At 40.5% G+C, this 21,443-nt stretch overlaps 1 protein-coding gene across 1 annotated transcript in view; it reads right to left on the bottom strand.

The window, feature by feature from the left end:
- Positions 1–14,494: 14,494 nt before the first annotated feature.
- Positions 14,495–21,443, bottom strand: part of MROH9 (maestro heat like repeat family member 9) — a 46,612-nt gene continuing 39,663 nt past the window's right edge. Inside the window, exons 19-21 of the mRNA XM_070397102.1 lie at positions 20,872–20,974; positions 16,173–16,235; positions 14,495–14,992 (exon numbers count right to left, since the gene is read on the bottom strand). Of these exons, the coding sequence (XP_070253203.1) occupies positions 14,754–14,992; positions 16,173–16,235; positions 20,872–20,974 (405 nt within the window). The 3' untranslated portion in view covers positions 14,495–14,753. The remainder of the gene's footprint in view (positions 14,993–16,172; positions 16,236–20,871; positions 20,975–21,443) is intronic.

The following is a 21,443-nucleotide window of genomic DNA, read 5'->3' as shown; positions in this document are numbered from 1 at the left end:
CAGCTGTTATCCTTACCTTTGTTGTTGCTCCGGGGATGGCGGGCTGAGGTTTAAGTGTCAGGATCCTCACCTTAACAGAAGAAACTAGAGAAGCACATTAACAGTTTAGGCTCATCATTATTATTTTTTTAAAACCACTTTTGCAATAGTAAGATTCTAAATCTGGTTTCTTCTCCTAATTATTCAAGATGCCAAACATAGCCGAGACAGTGATTGCTAGAGCAGGAAGGACTTGAAGGTCATCAATCCAGTGCTCTCAATGAAAAATGAAGCAGTGGTCACTCCAAGATTAGAAATTGCTTCTTTAAGGTCTCAGAGCCAACAAGTAAAGGTGTCAGAACTAAAACTCAAGCCTTCTGGATGCAATCTATGGGACCACATCACCCCTGCACACTTTGGATGCTTGACTTAAAGGGACCTTACTCTTATTTCAACGCCTTCCTTTTCCCCAGAGAACCAACAGTTTTCTAAATGTAGAAGAGAATGTTTGTGAAAATGGTTTTTATTGTTGGAAGTATTACAGATGTCACTTTTATTTCTCCTGTTGACCCCCCTCCACCCAGCTTCCACCCCCTCCACAGGCTTTCCCCGCACTATTGTTTGCCCATGGGCTATGCATATAATTTTTTTGGCCAATCTCTTCCCTTCCCCGCCTCACCCCTTCCCTTTGGAATACGTCAGTCTGTTGCATGTTTCAGTGTCTCTGGATCTGTTTTGTCCATCAGTTTATTTTGTTCATTAGATTCTACATATAAATGAGGTCATATGATACTTGTCTTTCTCTGACTGACTTATTTTGCTTAGCATAACACTCTCCAGGTCCCTCCATTCTTTCTCAAAGGGTAAGCGATCCTTCTTTTTTACAGATGCATAGTATTCCATTGTGTAAATATACCACAGTTTTTTTAATCCATTCATCTACTGATGGGCACTTGGGCTGTTTCTAGATCTTAGCTATTGTAAATAACATTGCTATGAACATAGGGGTGCATATATTCTTTCTGATTTGTGTTTCAAGCTTCTTAGGATATATTCCTAGAAGTAGGATCACTGGGTCAAATGGCAGTTCCATTTTTTATTTTTTGAGGAAATTCCACACTGTTTTTCACAGTGGAGTGCCAGTCTGCATTTCCACCAGCAGTGTACTACATCCACACAGCACTTGTTTATTGAATTATTGATGGTAGCCATTCTGACAGGTGTGAGATGGTACCTCATTGTCATTTTATTTTTCATTTTTATTTATTTTTTTAAATATATTTTATTGATTTTTTTACAGAGAGGAAGAGAGAGGGATAGAGAGTTAGAAACATCGATGAGAGAGAAACATCGATCAGCTGCCTCCTGCACACCTCCTACTGGGGATGTGCCCGCAACCAAGGTACATGCCCTTGACCGGAATCGAACCTGGGACCTTTCAGTCCGCAGGCCAATGCTCTATCCACTGAGCCAAACCGGTTAGGGCCCTCATTGTCATTTTAATTTGCATCTCTCTGATAATTAGTGATGTTGAGCATTTTCTATATCTCTTGGCCATTTGTATGTCCTCTTTGGAAAAGTGTCTATTTAGGTCTTCTGCCCATTTTTTAATTGGATTGTTGTCTTCCTTTTGTTGGGTTGTATGAGTACTTTGTATATTTTAGAAATTAACCCCTTATCAGATGTGTCATTGGAAAATATGTTCTCCCAAACAGTGGGTTTTCTTTTCAATTTGATGCTGGTTTCTTTTGCTGCACAGAAACTTTTTAGTTTGATGCAGTCCCATTTGTTTATTTTTTTTCTTGTTTCTCTTGTTCTAGGTAATGTATCTGTGAAAATTCTGCTTTATGAGATGTCTGATATTTTGCTACCTATGTTTTCTCCTAGGATTTTTATGGTTTCATGACTTAACATTTAAGCCTTTTATCCATTTTGAGTTTATTCTTATGTATGGTGTAAGTAGGTGGTCTAGTTTCATTTTATTGCATGTACCTGTCCAATTTTCCCAACAGCATTTATTGAACAGACTATTTTTATTCCATTGTATACTTTTGTCAAATATTAATTGAGCATAATGGCTTGGATTGATTTCTGGGTTCTCTGTTGTGATTCATTGTAGGCCATTTTTATAATGTTGATATACCAATTGATGAATATGGTATATTCTTCCACTTGTTTATATCTTCTTCTATCTCTTTATTCAATGGCCTGTTTTCCAAGTATACATCTTTTATCTCCTTGGTTAAATTTATACTCAAATATCTTAATTTTTTTTTTGCAATGGTAAATGGGGTTGTCTTTTTTAGTTTCTTCCTGAGATATCATTATTGGTGTTATATGCCATAACTTTGACTGGCGTGGCTCAGTGGTTGAGTGTTGACTTATGAACTAGGAGGTCATGGCACATGGTCAGGTGGTGGGCTCAATCCCCAGTGTGGGGTGTGCAGGAGGTAGCCAATCAATTATTCTCTCTCATTATTGATGTTTCTATCTCTTTCTACCTCTCCCTTCCTCTCTGAAATCAATCAAAATATGTTTTTAAAAAATGCCTTCAATTTCTGGGTGTTAATTTTGTATCCTACTACATTGCCGAATTCATTTATTAAATTTAGTAGTGATTTAGTGGAGTCTTTAGGGTTTTCTATGTACAATATCCTGTCATCTGCAAATAAGGACAGTTTTACTTCCTGCTTTCCAATTTGGATGCCTTTTATTTCTTCTTCTTGTCTAATCACTGTACTTTCCGTACTATGTTGAATAAGAGTGGTGAAAGCGGACATCCTTGCCTTGTTTCTGTTCTTAGGGGGAATGCTTTTAGTTTTTGCTCATTGGATATGATGTTGGCTGTAGGTTTGTCATATATGGCCTTTATTATGTTGAAGTATGATCCCTCTATTCCCACTTTGCTGGGAGTTTTTATCAAAAATAGATGATGGATTTTGTCAAATGCTTTTTCTGTGCCTCTTGATATGATCATCTGGTTTTTGTCTTTCAGTTTGTTTATGTGATATATCACATTTATTGATTTGTGAACATTATACCAGCCTTGAATACCTGGAATAAATCCTACTTGGTCATGGGGTATGATCTTTTTAAGATATTGCTGGATCCGATTTGCTCATATTTTGTTGAGGATTTTAGCATCTATGTTCATCAGGAATATTGGCCTGTAATTCTCTTTTTTTTGTATTGTCCTTATCTGGTTTTGGAATTGTTATAATGCTGGTCTCATAAAAAGAGCTTGGAAGTGTCTGGATTTCTTGAAATAGTTTGAGGAGGAGAGGTGATAGTTCTTTGAATGTTTGACAAAACTCTGTTTCCTTGTTGATTTTTTTGGTCAGTTTTATGGACCTATTCAGGTGCTCTGGTTCTTCCTAATTGAGATTTTGAAGATTGTATTTTTCTAGGAATTTGTCCATTTTGTCCAGGCTTTTCTGCTTATTGGCATATAGCTGTTAATAATATTTCCTTATACTCCTTTGTATTTCTGTGGTGTCAGTTGTTACCTCTTTCGTTTCTGATTTTATTTATTTGGGCCCTCTCTCTTTGCTTCTTGATGTGTCTGGCTAATGGGTGATCAATCTCGTATATTTTTTTCAAAGAACCAGCTCTTGGATTCATTGATCTTTTGTATTTTTTTTTTTTTTAGTCTCTATGTCATTTATTTCTGCTCTGATCTTTATTATTTCCTTCCTTCTATATACGTTGGACTTTTCTTGTCTTTCTAATTCTTTTAGTTGTAGTGTTGGATAGTTTACTAAAGCTTTTTCTTGTTTCTTGAGGTAGGCCTGTAATGCTATGAACTTCCTCTCAGGACTGCTTTTGCTGTGTTCCATGGATTTTGGGTGGTTGTATGTCCATTTTTATTTGTTTCCATGAAGTTTTTTTATTTCTTCCTTGATTTCATTGACAACCTATTCATTGTTTAATAACATATTATTTAGCCTCCATGTGTTTTGAATGTTTTTGAGTGTTTTATTGTGGTTGAATTCTAGTTTCATGCCATTGTGATATGAGAAGATGCTTGATATGTTTTCAATCTTCTTGAACTTGTAGAGACTTAACTTGTGTCCTAACATGTGAGAATGTGCTGTGTGCATTTGAGAAGAATATATATTCTGTAGCTTTGGAGTGAAATGTTCTGTAAATGTCAAGTAAATATATATGATCTAGTGTGTCATTTAAGGTCTCTGTTTCCTTGTTGATTTTTTTGGTCTGGATGATCTAACCAGTGATGTCAGTGGAGTGTTAAAGTCCCCTGCTATTACTGTATTGCTGTTGGTTTCTCCCTTAAAGATCTCTAAGTGCTTTTTTACATATTTAGGTGCTCCTATATTGGATGCATATATGTTTACCAGGGTTACGTCCACTTGTTGGCTCTATCCCTTCAGTATTATGTTGTGTCCTTTTTTGTCTCTTGTTATGGTCTTTGCTTTGAGGTCTATTTTGTCAAATATAAGTATTACTACCCCTGATTTTTTTTCCATTTGCATGTGAAATTTTTTCTATCCCTTCATTTTTATGCTGTGTGAGTCTTTTATTCTGAAGTGAGTCTCTTGTAGACACCATATATGTGGGTCATATTTTTTTTTATCCATTTAGCTATCCTATGTCTTTTGATTGGAGCATTTAATCCATTTACATTTAAGGTTATTAATGATAGGTACTTATTTATTGCCATTTTTATTCTTTATGCCTATGTTTCTCTATATATTTCTTCTTATTAGTACAGCGGTCCCTTTAACATTTCTTGCAATGTTGACTTGGTGGTAATAAACCCCTTTACCCTTTTTTTTGGTCTGGTAAACTCTTTATTTCACTATCTATTTTGAATGATAGCCTTGCTGGACAGAGTAGTCTTGATTTCAGATTCTTGCTTTTCATTACCTTGAATACTTCATGCCATTCCCTTCTGGCCTGTAGTGTTTCTGTTGAGAAATCACCTGACAGCCTTTTGGGAGCTCCTGTATAGGTCACTGATAGTTTCTTATGGCCCTTAAGATTCTCTCTTTGTCCTTAATGTTTGTAAGTAAAGCAGAGTATATCAAGAAAATATTGGAAAAGAAACAAACAAGCAAGCTAAACAAAACAATAATCTTACTCTAGGAATGTCTTCCTCTTAGCTGTTCTCCCTTTGCCTACCAAACTGTGCCCAGCTGGAGTAGCTGGGGCTTCAGAGAGTTGATGTAGCCCCTTTCCTGTTGCAGGTGGTGCACTGAGCCTGCAGGAGAGGTAGACAGAGCTCCACCCCTCCTTTCCCAGTTCTGGCCAGCTGAACTCACAGGGCGCTCGGCTCAGCCTCTCCACAGAGCAGACACAAACCCAGCTCTCGCTGGGCTGTCTCCCCAGCATAAACCTTCCTAGTGGATGCCAGGTGCGCCATCCAAAATCAAAAACATATAAAGAAACAAACAAGCAGCAACCTGCCTTGAGAGAACCCGCCACCCTTGCCCCTCAGCTGGAGGCAGGTCTCCTGCATAGCTGATCTCAGTAAAGCTGGGGCCAAGATTCCCAGCCCCACTCACAATCCAAGCTCACTTCAGTGCAGGTCCAAAAACCCCATCTGCCCTGTTGGCAGCTCCAGGAGGGCCCTCTTTCTCCTTCCCACGCCACACAATTTAGATGCTTTGTGGGGCTCTGCACAATGCCTTACAGGAAAGCAGAGGATCCCTTTAGGTCACTGCTGAGTGCAGCCTCAGGCCCCTTGCTATTCTGGAGCCACACACCATGGCACAGCCTTTCCTGCGGCCAGAGCTCCGAGTAAATCTCTCCTGCCCGGGCTGCTGCCATCAGGCACGTTCTTTCACTTGGAAGGTACAGATGCTACCTAGCAGGCAGACTGTTCCCTGGATCCCTCTGCCCAACGCTTCACAGGCTCTCCTTCCCACCTCCATCACTCAGGGTTTGAGATCCCTGTGTTTGGATGCCAGTTCACACTCCCAAGGGGAGGAAGCCTTGCAGCCACTAACCCTTGGGTCTTGCAGCCGAACACTGGCTTCAGGGCGACTCCCCCTTTCCACACTCCCCCGCTCTTACCAGTCTCTATGTTGTTTCTTCAGTGATCCTTAGATAAAATATGTCCAATCAGATATACTTTTCTTGGTTTTTTTCAAGCTGATTGCGCAGTATTTCAGTAAATCCAGTCTGTGGCTGGGAGCAAGGGCACTCCACCTCTTATTAGAGTATAGCCATCGTGTAGAAGAGAATGTGTTTTGATGTAATGATTGGGGAAGGGCACTCTTTTACTTTATTCTTAAAGTAAAAATTCCTTTGTCTTTGAATTTTTTATGGTAGAGTGCCCTGATAAAACCCGGAAGATAAGCACTGAGTGTGGTAGAGAACGGGGATAGGCATGGGGAGCAGAGGAAGAAAAGGGTGGGGAAAGGGCAAGAATGAGATCCCTGGTCCTGGCTCCCAAAATTAAAGCAGTCACGGATATGGTCACTGGAGCTGTAAGGTGAGCCCCTGGGAGATTAAAGGAAAAAATGGTTCTTTTGTTTATTTTTGCTTTGGGATTATAGAATATATAACAAAGGCTACGCACCTGGACTACAGGGAAAGGTTTTCTTGTGCCAACAGTTTAAAAAGAAAAGCTCAATTTTCTGGAACTTTAAGAGCACCTGATTTGAGGAACTGAGCTAACTCTTGGAGATGGTGAGTTTGTACAACTAGTGAGCCCAAGGGACAAGATTGTGAAGTCACTTGTCTGGCTCCCTCTCACTCTTATACCTGCTCATCCTATTTCTGTACACCTCCCTCGTCCCCCTGCTCCCTTCCTCCCTTCAGTCCATTTCCCTGAGTGTCTACCACAGGTCATGCATCAGAGTAATCTCTCAGAGGTTCAACGATGAGCGGACAGTGTTTTCCCTCTAGAAACATACAACTCATGGAGGGAGAGATGATCAGTATTGCAATGGAAGTATGAATCAGTGCAGGGCCCACAGTTAGGAAGAAACATCTAGGAATAAGAGCGGCTTCCAAAGGCAGTAAGAAGAGAGCTGAATCTTGAAGGAAGAATTGACACTTGCCAGGTAGACAGTGGGCCAGGAAAACAGAACCGCCTAAAAGAAAAATATGTGCAAATGCACAGAGAAGTAAGAACATGATAGAGCAAGCTGCAGTTACTTCTGTGTTGCTGAGCCATAGGGTGTGCGTGCACGCAGACCCATGGAAAAGCCCTGAGACTGTGAATCTACTTCCATGAACAGAGGCAGGGAAAGGCCAAAGACAGGCCACTCCAGCCTGTTAATGAACAGAGTTTATTAAGGGACATTTCCATAGGAGGCACATCCTAGGCAGCTGCAAGATGAAGTGTTTATCCTCCCTACTGCTGAGCAGGCACCAAGGAATTATATAGAACAGAGCAGGGCGGGTAGGGAGTATGTGACCAGACCTAAGTATGGGAAATGCCTTACGTGCTTGCCCTGTTTAGGAACCAGCACGCCATGAGATACAGGGGAGAGGAACTGGCTTATGTCACAAGGAGAGTATTGATTATTATCAGACAGCCTCAGAGGGGGTTTATGAGAAGCAACCTCTATTCTGGCCTGAGTCTAGCTGGGGGTTCGGCAGTGGTTGTGTCTCTCTTCCACAGATGGGAGCAGCAGAATTGAACGTGCAGAACCCAGATGATAAACGATATTGAAGTGCCACTTTCAGGGGATTGGATACTGTCTTCTAGGTTATGGTGATCTCTTCAAAAAAGTGACAAGAAAAGATCAGATTCAGATGATAGTGAGAGTGAACAGTAAGCAGAATCAGGGATCTCCAAACCCAGGAGCTTATTTCAATAGTCTAGGCCAGAGAAGCCAAAGACTTAAAGTAGAGCAGTGCAGGGGATAGAGCTCGGAGACTGGACCTAAGAGATATTTAGGAGGTATTTTGGGGACTGATTCTAGATGTTTGGAGACTTGATGACTGAATATGGATTTGATGCCTCAGAGAAGATCCTTCCATCTTTAAGAGTCTGTGTTATGATTATTATGCATACCATTCATGATTTCATGCAGGAAGCAGAGACCATCTATTTCACAAAGAAAGCCATACAGTACAGGGAATTAGTTGCCTGCATAGATTGAAGGTCTAGAGAGAAGAAACTAGGATGTATCACCAGAGGCCCTTCCAAAGGGTGGGCCATGGGGTTTGGCTGATGTAAACACAGCTGTTCAAACATTTTTTGCTGATCAATAGCCTCAAAAATTTGGTGTCTGCTTCCCTTTGCTTTCCAAGATCAGATGTCTATCTTACTGAAAACGCTTAAAAATATAGTTTTTAGCCTTTCAGTCCTTGTGATGCAGGAGGGAGTCCATGGTAGGTGAGTCTAGACAGTGTCCAGCACTCTGGGTCATATGGCATTAAATGGAGGCCAGTCCTACACCCTCAGAATACCTAAACATATTCCTATTTTTTTTCCAATAGTAATACAGTAAATATTCAGGGATGATGTATCCTATGGGTTGTGTATTTTGTGATAACTCTACGAATGTGAGCTCTCTGATCTGTAAAATGAACAAATTGAAGTAGGTAATTACTATAGTCCTTTCAACATCCTGTGAATCTCTGACTTTATTGAGTAAACCTCAGTAAACCTTTTCAGAGATAGAAACTATAAGCCAAAGACAACACAAATATGCTTAAACTGCTTAGGAGGACCTTTCTTACTCTGTGTGTCTCCCATCATCAAGAAGTTAACTTAACGTGGCTGCTGAGAGCCTCTTGTTAAATTGGAAGTTTTAGTATGAGCAGGTCAAGAATGTGGAGCTGGAGTATTTGAAGTGGATCTTTCCGGAAAAAGCTGCTGGTGTGCTGTGTTTCCCTTTCCCATCAAAGAAATGGGAGCAAAAGACCTGTTGGTGGCCAACAGTATAAGACGAGGGGCTCAATTAGGCCACTTGGAGAGACGTTAGGGGCTCGGGGGACCTTCATCTACCAGAGGCTGCCTGAGAAATCTGACGATGAGATTCGGCCGGCTAGCTGTGAAGGAGAGCTGCTCTGTGTTGGGTTTGGCCTGCACTCCCAGTCTGTCCGGCCCAAGCATGTTTTCCTAAAGGCCAGATGTGAAGCACCCTAGGGAGCTAACATGGGGTCATATTAGCTCCTGTTCAATAGGGCTGCCCGGGGGGCACAAGGGTTCCCCAATGTAAGGAGCGGCTGCTGAGGAAGCATCTGCCAGAATGAAGTTTATGTCAAAGCACCCGTATAGTATGAATAGGTTTTCTTCAAGCATATATCATTTAATTTTGTAAAACAAAAAATAAACGGTATAAGGGCAATGAATTGACAATCTTTTATTTGACCTCTGTTTCTTGAATCCAAATATCTTAAAACGGATTTCTTTCACAATTCCAGGAAATGCCTATGGCAGGGCCTTGTTACCTTATAGCAGATAACATGAGACGGTTACACAATTTTTTAAAAACATCTATAGGTTTATTGTGATTTCTAGACCCCCGAGCTTCATTCCGTCACCTCTCCAGGCCTGCTGTCATCACAGAGATGATCTCTCACTCCCTTGCCTGGGCTTATGCCTGTTTGGTTCTGTCTTATCCCAGGGAGAGAGGGAGGGAGACAAAGAAGAGCTTGTAGTGACCTGTCCAGGTAGCCAAGAGGAGGCCAAGCTGTTCAATCCAGAAAGCAAAAGGGTCAGAATGGATCCCCTTCCTTTCTGGAGCTGGGGCCTCAGATGCTTTTGGAAGTTATTCTTCCTAAATCACTCACTATGTTGCACCCTTCTTTAAGGGATTGAAGTGGCTTCCCACTGGCATTCAGCTCTGCTTCATTTTACTGATATCACCAATTCTCTGCATGTGCCCTGTCTGCAGGATGTCTGGTGCCCTCATGCCTATCGCACACACCCTATTTCTTCTCATCTCTGATTGGGATCGTGCTTCCTCCTGGCACATGCCTCTGAATTCGGGGGTGGAGGACTTTTCCACGCCTATTATTTCTATACAAGTCCTGTCCTGTGCATGCTTCAAGACCCTTATCACATGTCACTCTTCTCAAGAAGGTTTCCTCACACCTGCATATATTGCTGCTGAGTCCCCATAGATTGAGTACTATGTTCCATACTACCTGACATTGTAGACTTCCGGGGCTGGGTTGCTCAGAGACCAATATGTATACTTTTACTTTAACTCTCCCCAACACCCAATAAAGAGTTGAGTATTCAGCAGGAGCTCCATAAGTAAATGTTGACAAAACTCATCCCCTTTCTAAGTGTTTTCTTATAAGTAACACAGAACAGTGATTAATTCATCTGCCAGGGGATTGCAAGCTCTTTGGTACCCTGGGATTTGGGACTGACTGTGTCTCTTTCCAGAGGAATGTTTGGAGTCATTCTTCCTTTGTTTTGAATTTAACATGCTATGTTTATCTCTTCAGGCAAATCTATGCCAAATACATTTTTTTTATTAGTACAGGTTGCAAAACACATACTCTGCATTCGTTGCGTTATGTGAAACTAGCTTCAGGGTGTGGGTCCACTTAGGTCCATGGGGTTTTGGCACACATCTTGCTTCTGACATGGTTCAGGGGAGAAGGGGGGAAGGCTGTGAGAAGCTTCTGGAGTTTGAAATTAGGTCAGTCACTTCACAAAGAAGACATTTTTGTCTCCTCAAACAGCATGCCCTTTAACCAAGCCATTCCCATGTTAAAAAATCCCTGGTGTCTCCTAAGCCTGATGTCCCAAGATTGATATTCAGTTCAGTTAAATTACTTCACTAACTCACTTAGCCATTTATTACAAAATTAGAGGCCCAGTGCATGAATTCGTGCATGGGTGAGATCCCTCAGCCTGGCCGGTGATCAAGGCCTATTGGGGGGGAGGGGCCACGGGAGGTTGGCCGTGGGAGTGCACTGACCACCAGGGGGCAGCTCCTGCAATGAATGTCTGCTCCCTGGTGGTCAATGCATGTCATAGTGGCTGGTTGACCAGTCGTTCCAGTTGCTTAGGCTTATGTATATATATATATAGATAGATAGATAGATAGATATCTATATATATATCTATATCTATCTATCTATCTATCTATATATATATATATATAGATAGATAGATAGATATATATAGATATATATATAGATATCTATCTATCTATCTATATAGATAGATAGATAGATAGATAGATAGATATAGAATATATACCTACTATGAGCCAGGTACAGTTGTAGGCACTGGGGATTCAGCAGCGAGTAAATTCAATGACAGGGTATTGAGAAGTGGCAGGATATGTGGAAATAAGTGAGGTATATGACCATATACGGAGGAGGGTGATGGGACAGATTAAGACAAGTACAGGTATAACTCTAGTAGAGGCCAAAATCCAAGTGACACCAATAGAGACCAAGTTACACCGAGTCAAAGGAAACAGGGCACATATTTATCCTGGGGTAAAATTAAGAAAGCCTTTATGGAGGGAGTGGCATTTAGATGAGTTTAAAAAATGCCGGTTGATTATTATTTTCTCTCCACCTCAAACCCATTCTTTTATGCTCTGCGTTCTGATGCTGGGCCTGGGACTCTGAAAAGCCATCCAGAAGCCGAAACCAGTTTGGCTCAGTGGATAGAGCGTCAGCCTGCGGACTGAAAGGTCCCGGGTTCGATTCCGGTCAAGGGCATGTACCTGGGTTGCGGGCACATCCCCAGTCGGAGATGTGCAGGAGGCAGCTGATCGATGTTTCTCTCTCATCAATGTTTCTAACTCTCTATCTCTCTCCCTTCCTCTCTGTAAAAAATCAATAAAATATATTAAAAAAAAAAAAGCCATCCAGAACCCAGGAAAAGAAGGGGCTTGCTTCTTCCTGTTTAGTTCCTGTTTCTATCAGTATTGCTGCAGCAAATGTCTTCAATAATCCTGTTTCTGTCAGTATTGCTGCAGCAAATGTCTTCAATAATCCCAGTTTCTTTCCTTTGTCTCTTCAGCTCTGTCTGGAGGTGGTAGTTCCTTCTGCAGTTACTACCTCTGATGTTTTTTATCTCTTCTGGTCTTTTAGTGTCTTTGATACCTCGCCAACAATTTAAAATGATTAAAATATTCTTATTGCTTTTAGAGAGAGAGGAAGGGAGAAGGACAGATAGAAACATCAATGAGAAGGAATCATCAGTTGGCTGCCTCCTGAACACCCCCTACTGGGGATTGAGCTGGCAACCTGGGCATGTGTCCTGACCAGGAATTGAACCAGTGACCTCTTGGTGCATGGGATGATGCTCAATCCACTGAGCAACACTGGCCGGGCTTGCCATATTTTCAGAGGCCTGTGCCAGGAGGGAGCACGATCCCAGGTTTCTAGTTCCTGATTAGACATTGACCGATGCAGAAGTTGGTGCAAGAAAGGGTCCACAGAAATGACCCTCAAAAGAGATTTGGGAGTTGGTTTGGTTATGTCCTTTGACTTGAATGTAGTGCTGAATTCCTTGAGAGTAATGAATCAGGATGCAATAATCCACGGCATATTAACCACATTATTACCTATGTTTGATTGTGAGGAAGTACCTACTGAAGCAAGGGCCTTGGAGGACTCAGTGGCTGGGGCACTTACCTGTGTGACAACAATGATGTCCGCAACACAAGCTTTGTTTAGTCAATGGGAGGGATGACTACTACCGAGCACATTGAAGCACTTAGGAATGAAAAGGACAAACTCAAGTTTTTAGGCTCTCAGCACAATTCACGGTCAGAGAGCCGAGAGCTCCTGTTATGGACCTAAAAGAAGCTTTTATTTCTTGTAGCTTCAGAGCTAACCTTGCTGAAAATCAGAACAAATTTTACTTTTGCAGATTTTAGAACCATAACGTAGACTGCATCCCCAGCTCCATCAAGCCTTTCAATGAAGATGAGACTCTTGAATCCTTGAGCCACTCTGAGGCCCTCTTACAGTGAAGGCAACCCACTGCCCATGACTGAGGGATGCTAAAGATTCTTTAATAACCTCACCCGGAGCTCTTGCTTTGCAAAAGGATGGCTGTTCCCACGATCTACCCCAGCCTACCCTTTGTGGCCATTAGATTCATAACCAGACAGACCTCAGCCTACTCCAGGGGAACAAGTACAAAGTCTGATGCAGGAGGAAAGAGTTTAGATTTAAGATAGGTTTGAAAGATGCTTGGATTTTAAGCAGGAAGATAATGATAAATATAGATATGGAGACGGGCTTATTCAGGGAGCAAACTGTAAATCATACAGTTAGTCTGGAACGTGGTTACAAGTATGTTAAAGGGAAAGAAGCAAACAGCCACACACACCTACTTGATCAAGGTGGCCTGGAAAATGCATCTCAGATCTGTCTGTCGGAATTAAATTAGAGAAGCAGAACCAGGGATTTGGCCATAAGCAATTGTGGGTGCCCCTTCAGTGTGGTCTCCACAAAGCTGCCGTCTTCATATCTGGTGCTGGAGCGTGAAGCCCACAGGGCAGGTAGTTGGGACAGGACGGGAAGAGAGGGTGGTGTCAAGTGGGAGAGCAAGGGCAAGGTGGAACCACAAGCTTGGGACTATGTCAGTTTATCTCTGCTTCCAACATCGATGAGAGGGAATCATCAGTTGGCTGCCTGGATTTTATCACCATGTTGATGATATGGGTGTTAAATAGAAGATGCTGGTGTCCTTTGTCAGCAGAGCTAAACCCACCTGGCCCAAAAGTCAGAGAAAGAAGTTGATGGAGGTCCCGCAGGAGGGTGGAGCTCTGTTGCCCCATACCAGCGAGGGAGCCCTCAGAGAAATGAGAATGTGCATGAACTCCAAGTTGACACATTCCAAAGCCACAACACCTGAATTGACAGAGGAAAGGGGGCGTTCACCGCACAGAGCAGTTTCCTGTGACTGGAGTGGTTTATTCTGGGTGGGAACACAGGAGTGGAGGAGTGTAAAATGAGCCTGGGCCTTTTAGTCAAGCAAGGTCACTTTAGTCAAGAAGATCAGCATTTATCTACCAGCTTTCGTACAAAGTAGGTCAACATATTACACTGCATCCTGGTGGCAGTAGGAAACAACTATGATTGACAATCTAGTTTTCATTTCAAAAAGTTTAAAGCCATTAGCGCAGCATAATGTTCTCTGTGGGTCTCAGCTCTCCCCATTCTTTTTTGTTTTAAATAATTTTTTTTCCTTTTTTAATTACGGTGGATGTATATATAATATAGTAGCTTCAGGTGCACCACCCAGTGATTAGACATTTATATAACTTACGAAGTGATCAGCCTGATAAATTTAATACCCATCTTACCCACTTGTATCAACAACAAACTCTCCAGCTGCCCCCACGACTATTCTTACCTCAGTGTCTCTACCTGACATACATTTCCCTGCCCCGTCCCTCTTCCTTTGTAAGTTCCATTTTCTCCTTTGTGAATATTAATTATGGCAACATTCATCCCAGTAGGATGGAAATAATCCAGATTGAGTATCACTAGACTGCGACCTTCCTGAAGATGGGACCCTTCTGGGGTCCCCACTGCCCAGCACAGTGTCTGGCCCTTAGAAGGTTTTTCATAGATGCTTATTGGTTAAATTGAGTTCCAAGAGCTTCTCATCAAACATTTTGCTTGTGTGATTTTTCAAATTTATTAGTGAGTTTGATGAATTAAGGCTTCTGATCACTGTCAGACCTGGAGAGGCAACATATTTCTATATTTGAAGACAATTAAGAAGGAACAGTAAAATGGCTCCTATATCCTTTTTCCTTCAGAAAAGCATCTACAAATAGACTCAGGTTATCAAGAGGGAAAGGGAAAACCGCTCCTCTTCTGAGTTGTGCTCCAAGGCACCGGCAAATGTCTCATTCTTCTACATCTTCTTCATAATGATCAGTTTCTTTAATCTCCTCGGGACTTCCGGGTGACTTATAATTATAAAGAAGCTTCACTTTTTTGATGTAGATTAAGTTAAACAGTCTTCGGAAGCTTTGTTTAATAACCGAGGAGGTCATTTTATGGGCTATTTTCTTAAAAAGTCCGTAGGTTATTTTTGCCAACTCCTCAACCACAGGGTCTTCATCCTGAAGCACTCGTTCGATAGCTGTAATGGCAGAAGGGCCCTTAGTTCAAGGCATCTGTCTCAGGGCCTGAGAAGCTCTAACTCTGAACAGCCCCACCTTTCAGAGTCCTCTATCTTTTCCTCCCCCATCCCCAATTTTTATTAATTTGATAGCATCCAGGAAGTTTTATCTAGACATCATTAAAAGAAAAATGGAAATATTCACGAAACATTTATGGAGTGTCTATTATGTGCTGAGCATTTTTCTAGATAGCATAAACATATATTCATGAAGAGGTTCAATATAGCTCATAATAATGAAAAGAGTTGGACTCAGTCTAAATGTTCTTTAATAGGGAACTACTTTAAAATTGGAATATCATGAGCCCAGTTCTTTCTTTGATTCTCCTCCTAACCACCAACCTCCTCCCATCCCTGGCACTGTTATGTATGAATAAGTAAAAAAAGTTATAAAACAGGGTTGTTTTGAAAATAACCATGTAATAACTTACATTCTTTAAAAATGTCTGGGATTATATATATAACTAGAGGTCCGATGCATGAAATTCGTGCAAGAATAGGCCTTCTTTCCCCCAGCTGCCGGCACCGGCCTCCCTCCGGCTCCCGGGACCTGGGCTTCCCTCGCAGCGCTGGCTTTGTCTGGAAGGACGTCCGGGAAGGACATCCAGTCTAATTAGCATATCATGCTTTTATTATTGTAGATGACATGCTAATATCATTATTTGCAGGTCCTGGGTTTGTGGGAAATTCTTTCTTTCTTCCTTAAAAAGAAATAGGGGAGCCCAGCCTGTGTGGTTCTGTGGTTGAGTGTTGACCTATGAACCAGGAGGTCATGGTTCACTTCCTGGTCAGAGCACATGCCCAGGTTGCAGGTTCGATCTCCAGAAGGGGGCATGTAGGAGGCAGCCGATTAATGATTCTCTCTCATCATTGATGTTTTTATATCTCTCTTCTTCTCCCTTCCTCTCTGAAATCAATAAAAATATATTTTAAATTATTAAAAAAAAGAAATAGGGGGAAAGAGAGAGAGAGAGAGAATGGGAAAAGGGATGCCCCTTAACCCAGTTCTTCCTTTGATTCCCCCCTAGCCATCACCTTCCTCCCATCCCTGTCACCTTTAGAGAACTCATGTGACTAGAATCCAAATAGTTAATTTATTTAGACCTGTGCATGAAGATTTCATTATACCTTCAATACTTACCCTCAAGCATGACTTCAATATCATCTCTGAGCAGTAAATGTCTACCCGATACTGCCAAGTACCCTATACACAAAATAAAACCCCAAAACACATTATGAAAATACATTCTCTGATGTTATCTACCTATTATCATTGCCTTCTTCAAAGCAAAGCATCTCTAGATTATCCTTGGGTCCTCTTTTAGTGCTCTCACATACTTATTAATTTAACACTTGGAGTGGGGGAAACGAGTTAAGTCGGCTCGCGTGAATTGCGCGTACTCCGCGGGAGCCGTCTTAACTCGGTTCATATAGATTTGCGGTGGAGTGCGGGAAACGTGTAAACTCGGGCCGATTGTAACTGCGTATTACCAAATATTTGTTTGTTTGCCGTTCACAAAGATACCTACCTGCGTATGCGAACCGTTTCATACCCATTGGGGTAATAGGTATCATAAAAATCCCTGATTTTGCGCGGGAAACCTGAATAATTGCCCGCGCCATCTTATATTTTGGCGGGAAATTCACCCCACACCGGAGTGTTAATAAAACTCTTTATTGAAAAATATGTATGTGTGTAAACATGCACACAAACTAATTGCACAGGTTAAGACTTCTAGCTACCACCTAAATGGGACATGCCTAGCCTCCTAGAAGTCTTCCTTATGCTCTTTCCCAGTCTGCTCCTCTATCCCTCAGAATACATTCTTTTGGGTCTGCCTTCTCTTGCTCAACATTATCTGGGATTCATCCGGGTTCTCTAATGGGGCAATAGTTCATTTATTTTCATTGCTAAATAGCAGGAGTGGACGTTGAAGTTTTCTTGAAACACAGCCATGCTCATCGGCTCATAATGTACTAGTACGTATCACCTCTGGCTGCTTTCACTCACACCAGTAGACTTGTGACATAGACCAGCCATCTCCAACTTTTTTTTTTTTTTAATCTCATAGCACACATAAACTAGTTACTGAAGTTCCGCAGCATACCAAAAAATATATATTTTTGTCGCTCTGATAAAAAAAATAATTTTGATTCATTCACGCCAGATGGCTATTGTTGTGTTGTTGGCTGTTGTCATTTATTTGCAGCGGTTCTCAACCTGTGGGTCGCGACCCCTTTGGCAGTCAAACGACCCTTTCACAGGGGTCGCCTAAGACCATCCTGCATATCAGATATTTACATGACGATTCATCACAGTAGCAACATGATAGTTATGAAGTAGCAACGAAAATAATTTCATGGTTGGGTCACAACATGAGGAACTGTATTGAAAGGGCCAGAAGGTTGAGAACCACTAAGGGAAAAGAGGTTAGTGCCCTCGATTAAATAGTTAGGTATTGCATGTTTTAAAAGTTCTCGCAGCACAGTGGTTGAAAATCACTGACATAGATCATATGGTACTCCAAGCCTGAAATATGTACTAGAGATATTTTATCTTTATGAATTCAGCATTTTTAAATCCATTCTGCTGATGATGGTCAACGTGTGTTTCCAATTTTGGTCTATTTTAAATAATGTTATTATTATGGACATTCTTATATGTGATTTTGCTATGCATTTGTATGCACTGATGTTTGGTATCCAGCTGGGAGTGAATTTACTGACCCATGGATATGCTATGTTCACCTTCAATTGTTACTGCCAGACAGAGCAAAGCAGTTGTCCCAATTTTTACTCCCCACATCAGTGTATGAACATTTCCATTGCTCCACACTCTTAACATTTGTTATCATTTGTTAATTTTTCTCCCTTTTAGTTATTCTAATGGGCTTGGTGGTAGTATCACATTGTGATTTTAATTCACTTTTTTGTGATAATTCATAAGTTTTGTATAGTTATTGGTAATTTGGATATTTTTTTTGTGTGACATATGCATTCAAGTAAGCCTCTTTCCTGTTTTTATATATAGTAGCCTATATTGTTCTTATTTGTAGGCATTTAAAAAAATTCTGGATACTAATTTTTTTCATTGTTACACACCTTAGAAATATCTTCTCTTACCCTGTGGCTAAACTTTCACATTTATATTGTGTGTTTTTTTAATGAACATGGATCTTTAATTTTAACATAGTCCAATTTATTGTTTTTTCTATTTATGGTTAGTGAATTTTTTGGGTCTGATAGGAAATTTTTACCTGCCTCAGGAATATTATATAACTATATTCTCCTGTATTTACTTCTAGAAGCTTTATGGTTTTATCTTTCACACTTTTGGATTGTAGATCCAACTGGAATTATATGTCATACAGTACAAGCCAAGATTTTTTTTATGTACCTGTACAATTGACCCAGCACCATTACAAGAAAAAAAACTGTCCTTTTCTGCGTCTACTGCTTTGCAGGGTCACTGTATATGTATGGGTCTATTTCTAGGCTTTCCATTCTGTTTCACCGTTCTGTCCATCTTTGCTTGAATAACAAATTGTCTACAATTCTGTAGCTTTACAATAAATCTTTATATCTGGTGGGCGTCGTAGCCTACATTTTTTCTTCAGAAGTATCTTGGCCTTTCACTCTTCTGCATACTTTTAGAATAGACTTGGCAAGGTCTATGAAATTATCGGTTGGCATTTTTATTTTCAGTTACATAGAACTTGTTGGTTGGTATTGCTCAACAGGTGTGCAGAGGGGATTCTTGATGGGACAATTTTTGAGTAACATTGTCAGAATTATTACTGAATATTAAGCATATCCTTGCCCTTTAAATGAATTCATGGGCACTAAATGTTGTACCCACTTGGAAGCAAACTGGCAAGGGAGCTGGGGGGTTTAGACCATAGAGCCTGCAGAGGCCCAGAGAAAAGCAAGAATTGGAGTAGACCCCACAGTTAAGTAAATACTGCATTTCTTTTTGCAATAGTTTAGCCATTCATTCTTGAGTTGACTGAATTCCATCCTTTAATGATTTTTTCCAAGAAGGATTCATGGCAACGCTTTATCCTGAGTTCTTGTGTTTTTTGAAAATGTTTTCCTGTTATCTTCATAGTTGGGTATAATTTTTCAGTCACAGTTTTTTTCCACTTAGGATTTTGTAGGCATCCTCTATTTTAGAGGTTAAAACTGAAATAGAGAAATCAAAAGCCAGATTTTGTTTTAAAACTTATAAGTGACTTTTTATTGCTTAACTTCTCAAAGAATTCTTTAAATCTGAAGTTCCATAACTTTACCAGGAAACGTTTTAATGTTGCATTCTGTATAAAATATTTATTAAAAAATTATTTACCATCTCGGTATATTGAGTCAAGTCTATTTTATTCCTTAAATTATATCTTTGATTGCTTTTTTCTGTTCGCATTATTTCTTTTATTTATTTATTTGTGCCTTTTTGCATCTCTTTTATAAATCTTCCATATCTAATCACTGCTCCTTAATTTTTCAAACTGTTTCTTGCTGGTTTTCATTTGATTTGCTAGTATTTCTCAACCCTGTACTCCTTGTCCCTTACTGGGGTTTCAACAATATATATTTTCTCTTCTGCTGGTTGCAATGCAGTTTTCTTTTGTGATGATTATATATTTTTTTCTTACACGTGCCTCCTATGCTTTGGAAGTGTGTTTTTCATGTGCTCCCAATACCCCATCATATATTGACTGTGTGCTTGTATCTATATTTTAGATCTTTATTTTAAATAAAGTTTTGAAGATTTTTGGAGATTTTTAATCTAGTGGGAAAAAAACCTCTTTGGTCAGATTTGTCCAAGATTGAAAACTTTAGTTATCTTCTCTTAAAAGTGCATACTTTTATTGATTTCAGAGAGGAAGGGAGAGGGAGAGATAGAAACATCAATGATGAGAGAGAATCATTGATCAGCTGCCTCCTGAACACTCCCTACTGGGGATTGAGCTCCCAACCTGGGCATGTGCCATGTCCTGGAATTGAACCGTGACTTCCTGGTTCATAGGTCGATGTTCAATCACTGAGCCACACCAGCCGGGCATGTAGATTTTTATCATGATGTTCATCTGCTCTGTAGAAAGGTTTTATAAAATTTGTTTCTCATCGTTCTTTCTTCTTCCCTCTCCTCCCCACCTAGAAATACCTCTGTAGAAAAATAATGCCATTTCTTTTTCTAAAAATTACTTATTTTTTGATCTTGCAATAGTTATATACAGAGTATAGTTTGTGGAAAGTACCAGGGTAGAATTCAGAGTAGAAGGAATTCTTTCTGGTTTGAAATTTAATTCTTGTGACACCGGAGTGTGTGTGTGTGTGTGTGTGTGTGTGTGTGTGTGTGTGTGTGATTTGTCCAAGATTGAAAACTTTAGTTATCTTCTCTTAGAATCTTCCTGTAATGCCCCCAACCCTACCTTTTGTTTTTCTACTTTGATAGCTCTTTCTCATCTGTTAGAGTTATGGTTACTGATGCCCAAGTTTTGTTAAAGATTGTGCTTGTATTTTTAGATATTAATCTTATTCCTTGGGTGGTGATTTTTCAGCAGTGAAGGGGATTAATGAGCAGTGGCATGCCATCCTGTTAAATTTTTAAATCACCCTTCTTGAATATACTTTGTATAATAATTTAATCACACAGCTGTACTCACTGTGTAGTATAAAATATAACTTTGTGCTGTTCACACATATTGACCTCTATTCATCATAGACACCGCCATGATGGGTCCTGTCCATCATAAGCAAAAAAATTTCTAATTTTTTTCAAGGAAGACTTCTTGCTATACCTTTTAAGACAAATGAAGAAATGAGAATTGGATTTTGTTTACCTATTAAAATAAGGGCTGCTCTCCTCAGGTATACTCGGGAACTCCTCAGGAATCCTAAGCTATCAGATAGCAAATCTGTAATGTAGCTCCCGTGAGAAATAAACTGAGAATAAATAGGGGGGGAAAACACTCTCAGATGTTAAAAAAGTACATTTGTTCCCTTTCAGAGAAGCTTCCAGAGAAAAGAACCTAATTGCTTATATCAAATAAGGTCCAGTTTAAAACTTGAGATTTCTATGTATGAACTTTTCTGTTTGCAGGTATCATTCAGTTAATTACATGATTCCAACCCCCCCCCCCTGCCCCCCGTGTTTCCAGCCTTTGGTTAGCAGTTAGCATGCTTCCAGCTGTCACTGCCGTTCATGCCGGTGTCAGAGAACCAGCTCATTAGGAGTGACCAGACATTTCCACTTTTTCTTTTGGTGATGTGAAAAGATGTTCCTACCTTTATACCCACCCAAAGATCCATGCAGCTGGGTTGGAGGAACAAGAGCTAGAGAGGATCAGTGTTGAGGAAGAGGAAGGGGGAAATGTGAATTTTCTCTGGCCGCAAGCCCTAGCCGTTATCACCC

Source organism: Myotis yumanensis, unplaced genomic scaffold (genome assembly GCF_028538775.1).
Source record: "Myotis yumanensis isolate MYYU_CA2020_CCGP unplaced genomic scaffold, mMyoYum1.0.hap1 SCAF_17, whole genome shotgun sequence".
Lineage (NCBI taxonomy): Eukaryota > Metazoa > Chordata > Mammalia > Chiroptera > Vespertilionidae > Myotis > Myotis yumanensis.
Note: the sequence above shows the minus strand (reverse complement) of the source record. Positions and strands in the feature narration are given on the sequence as shown.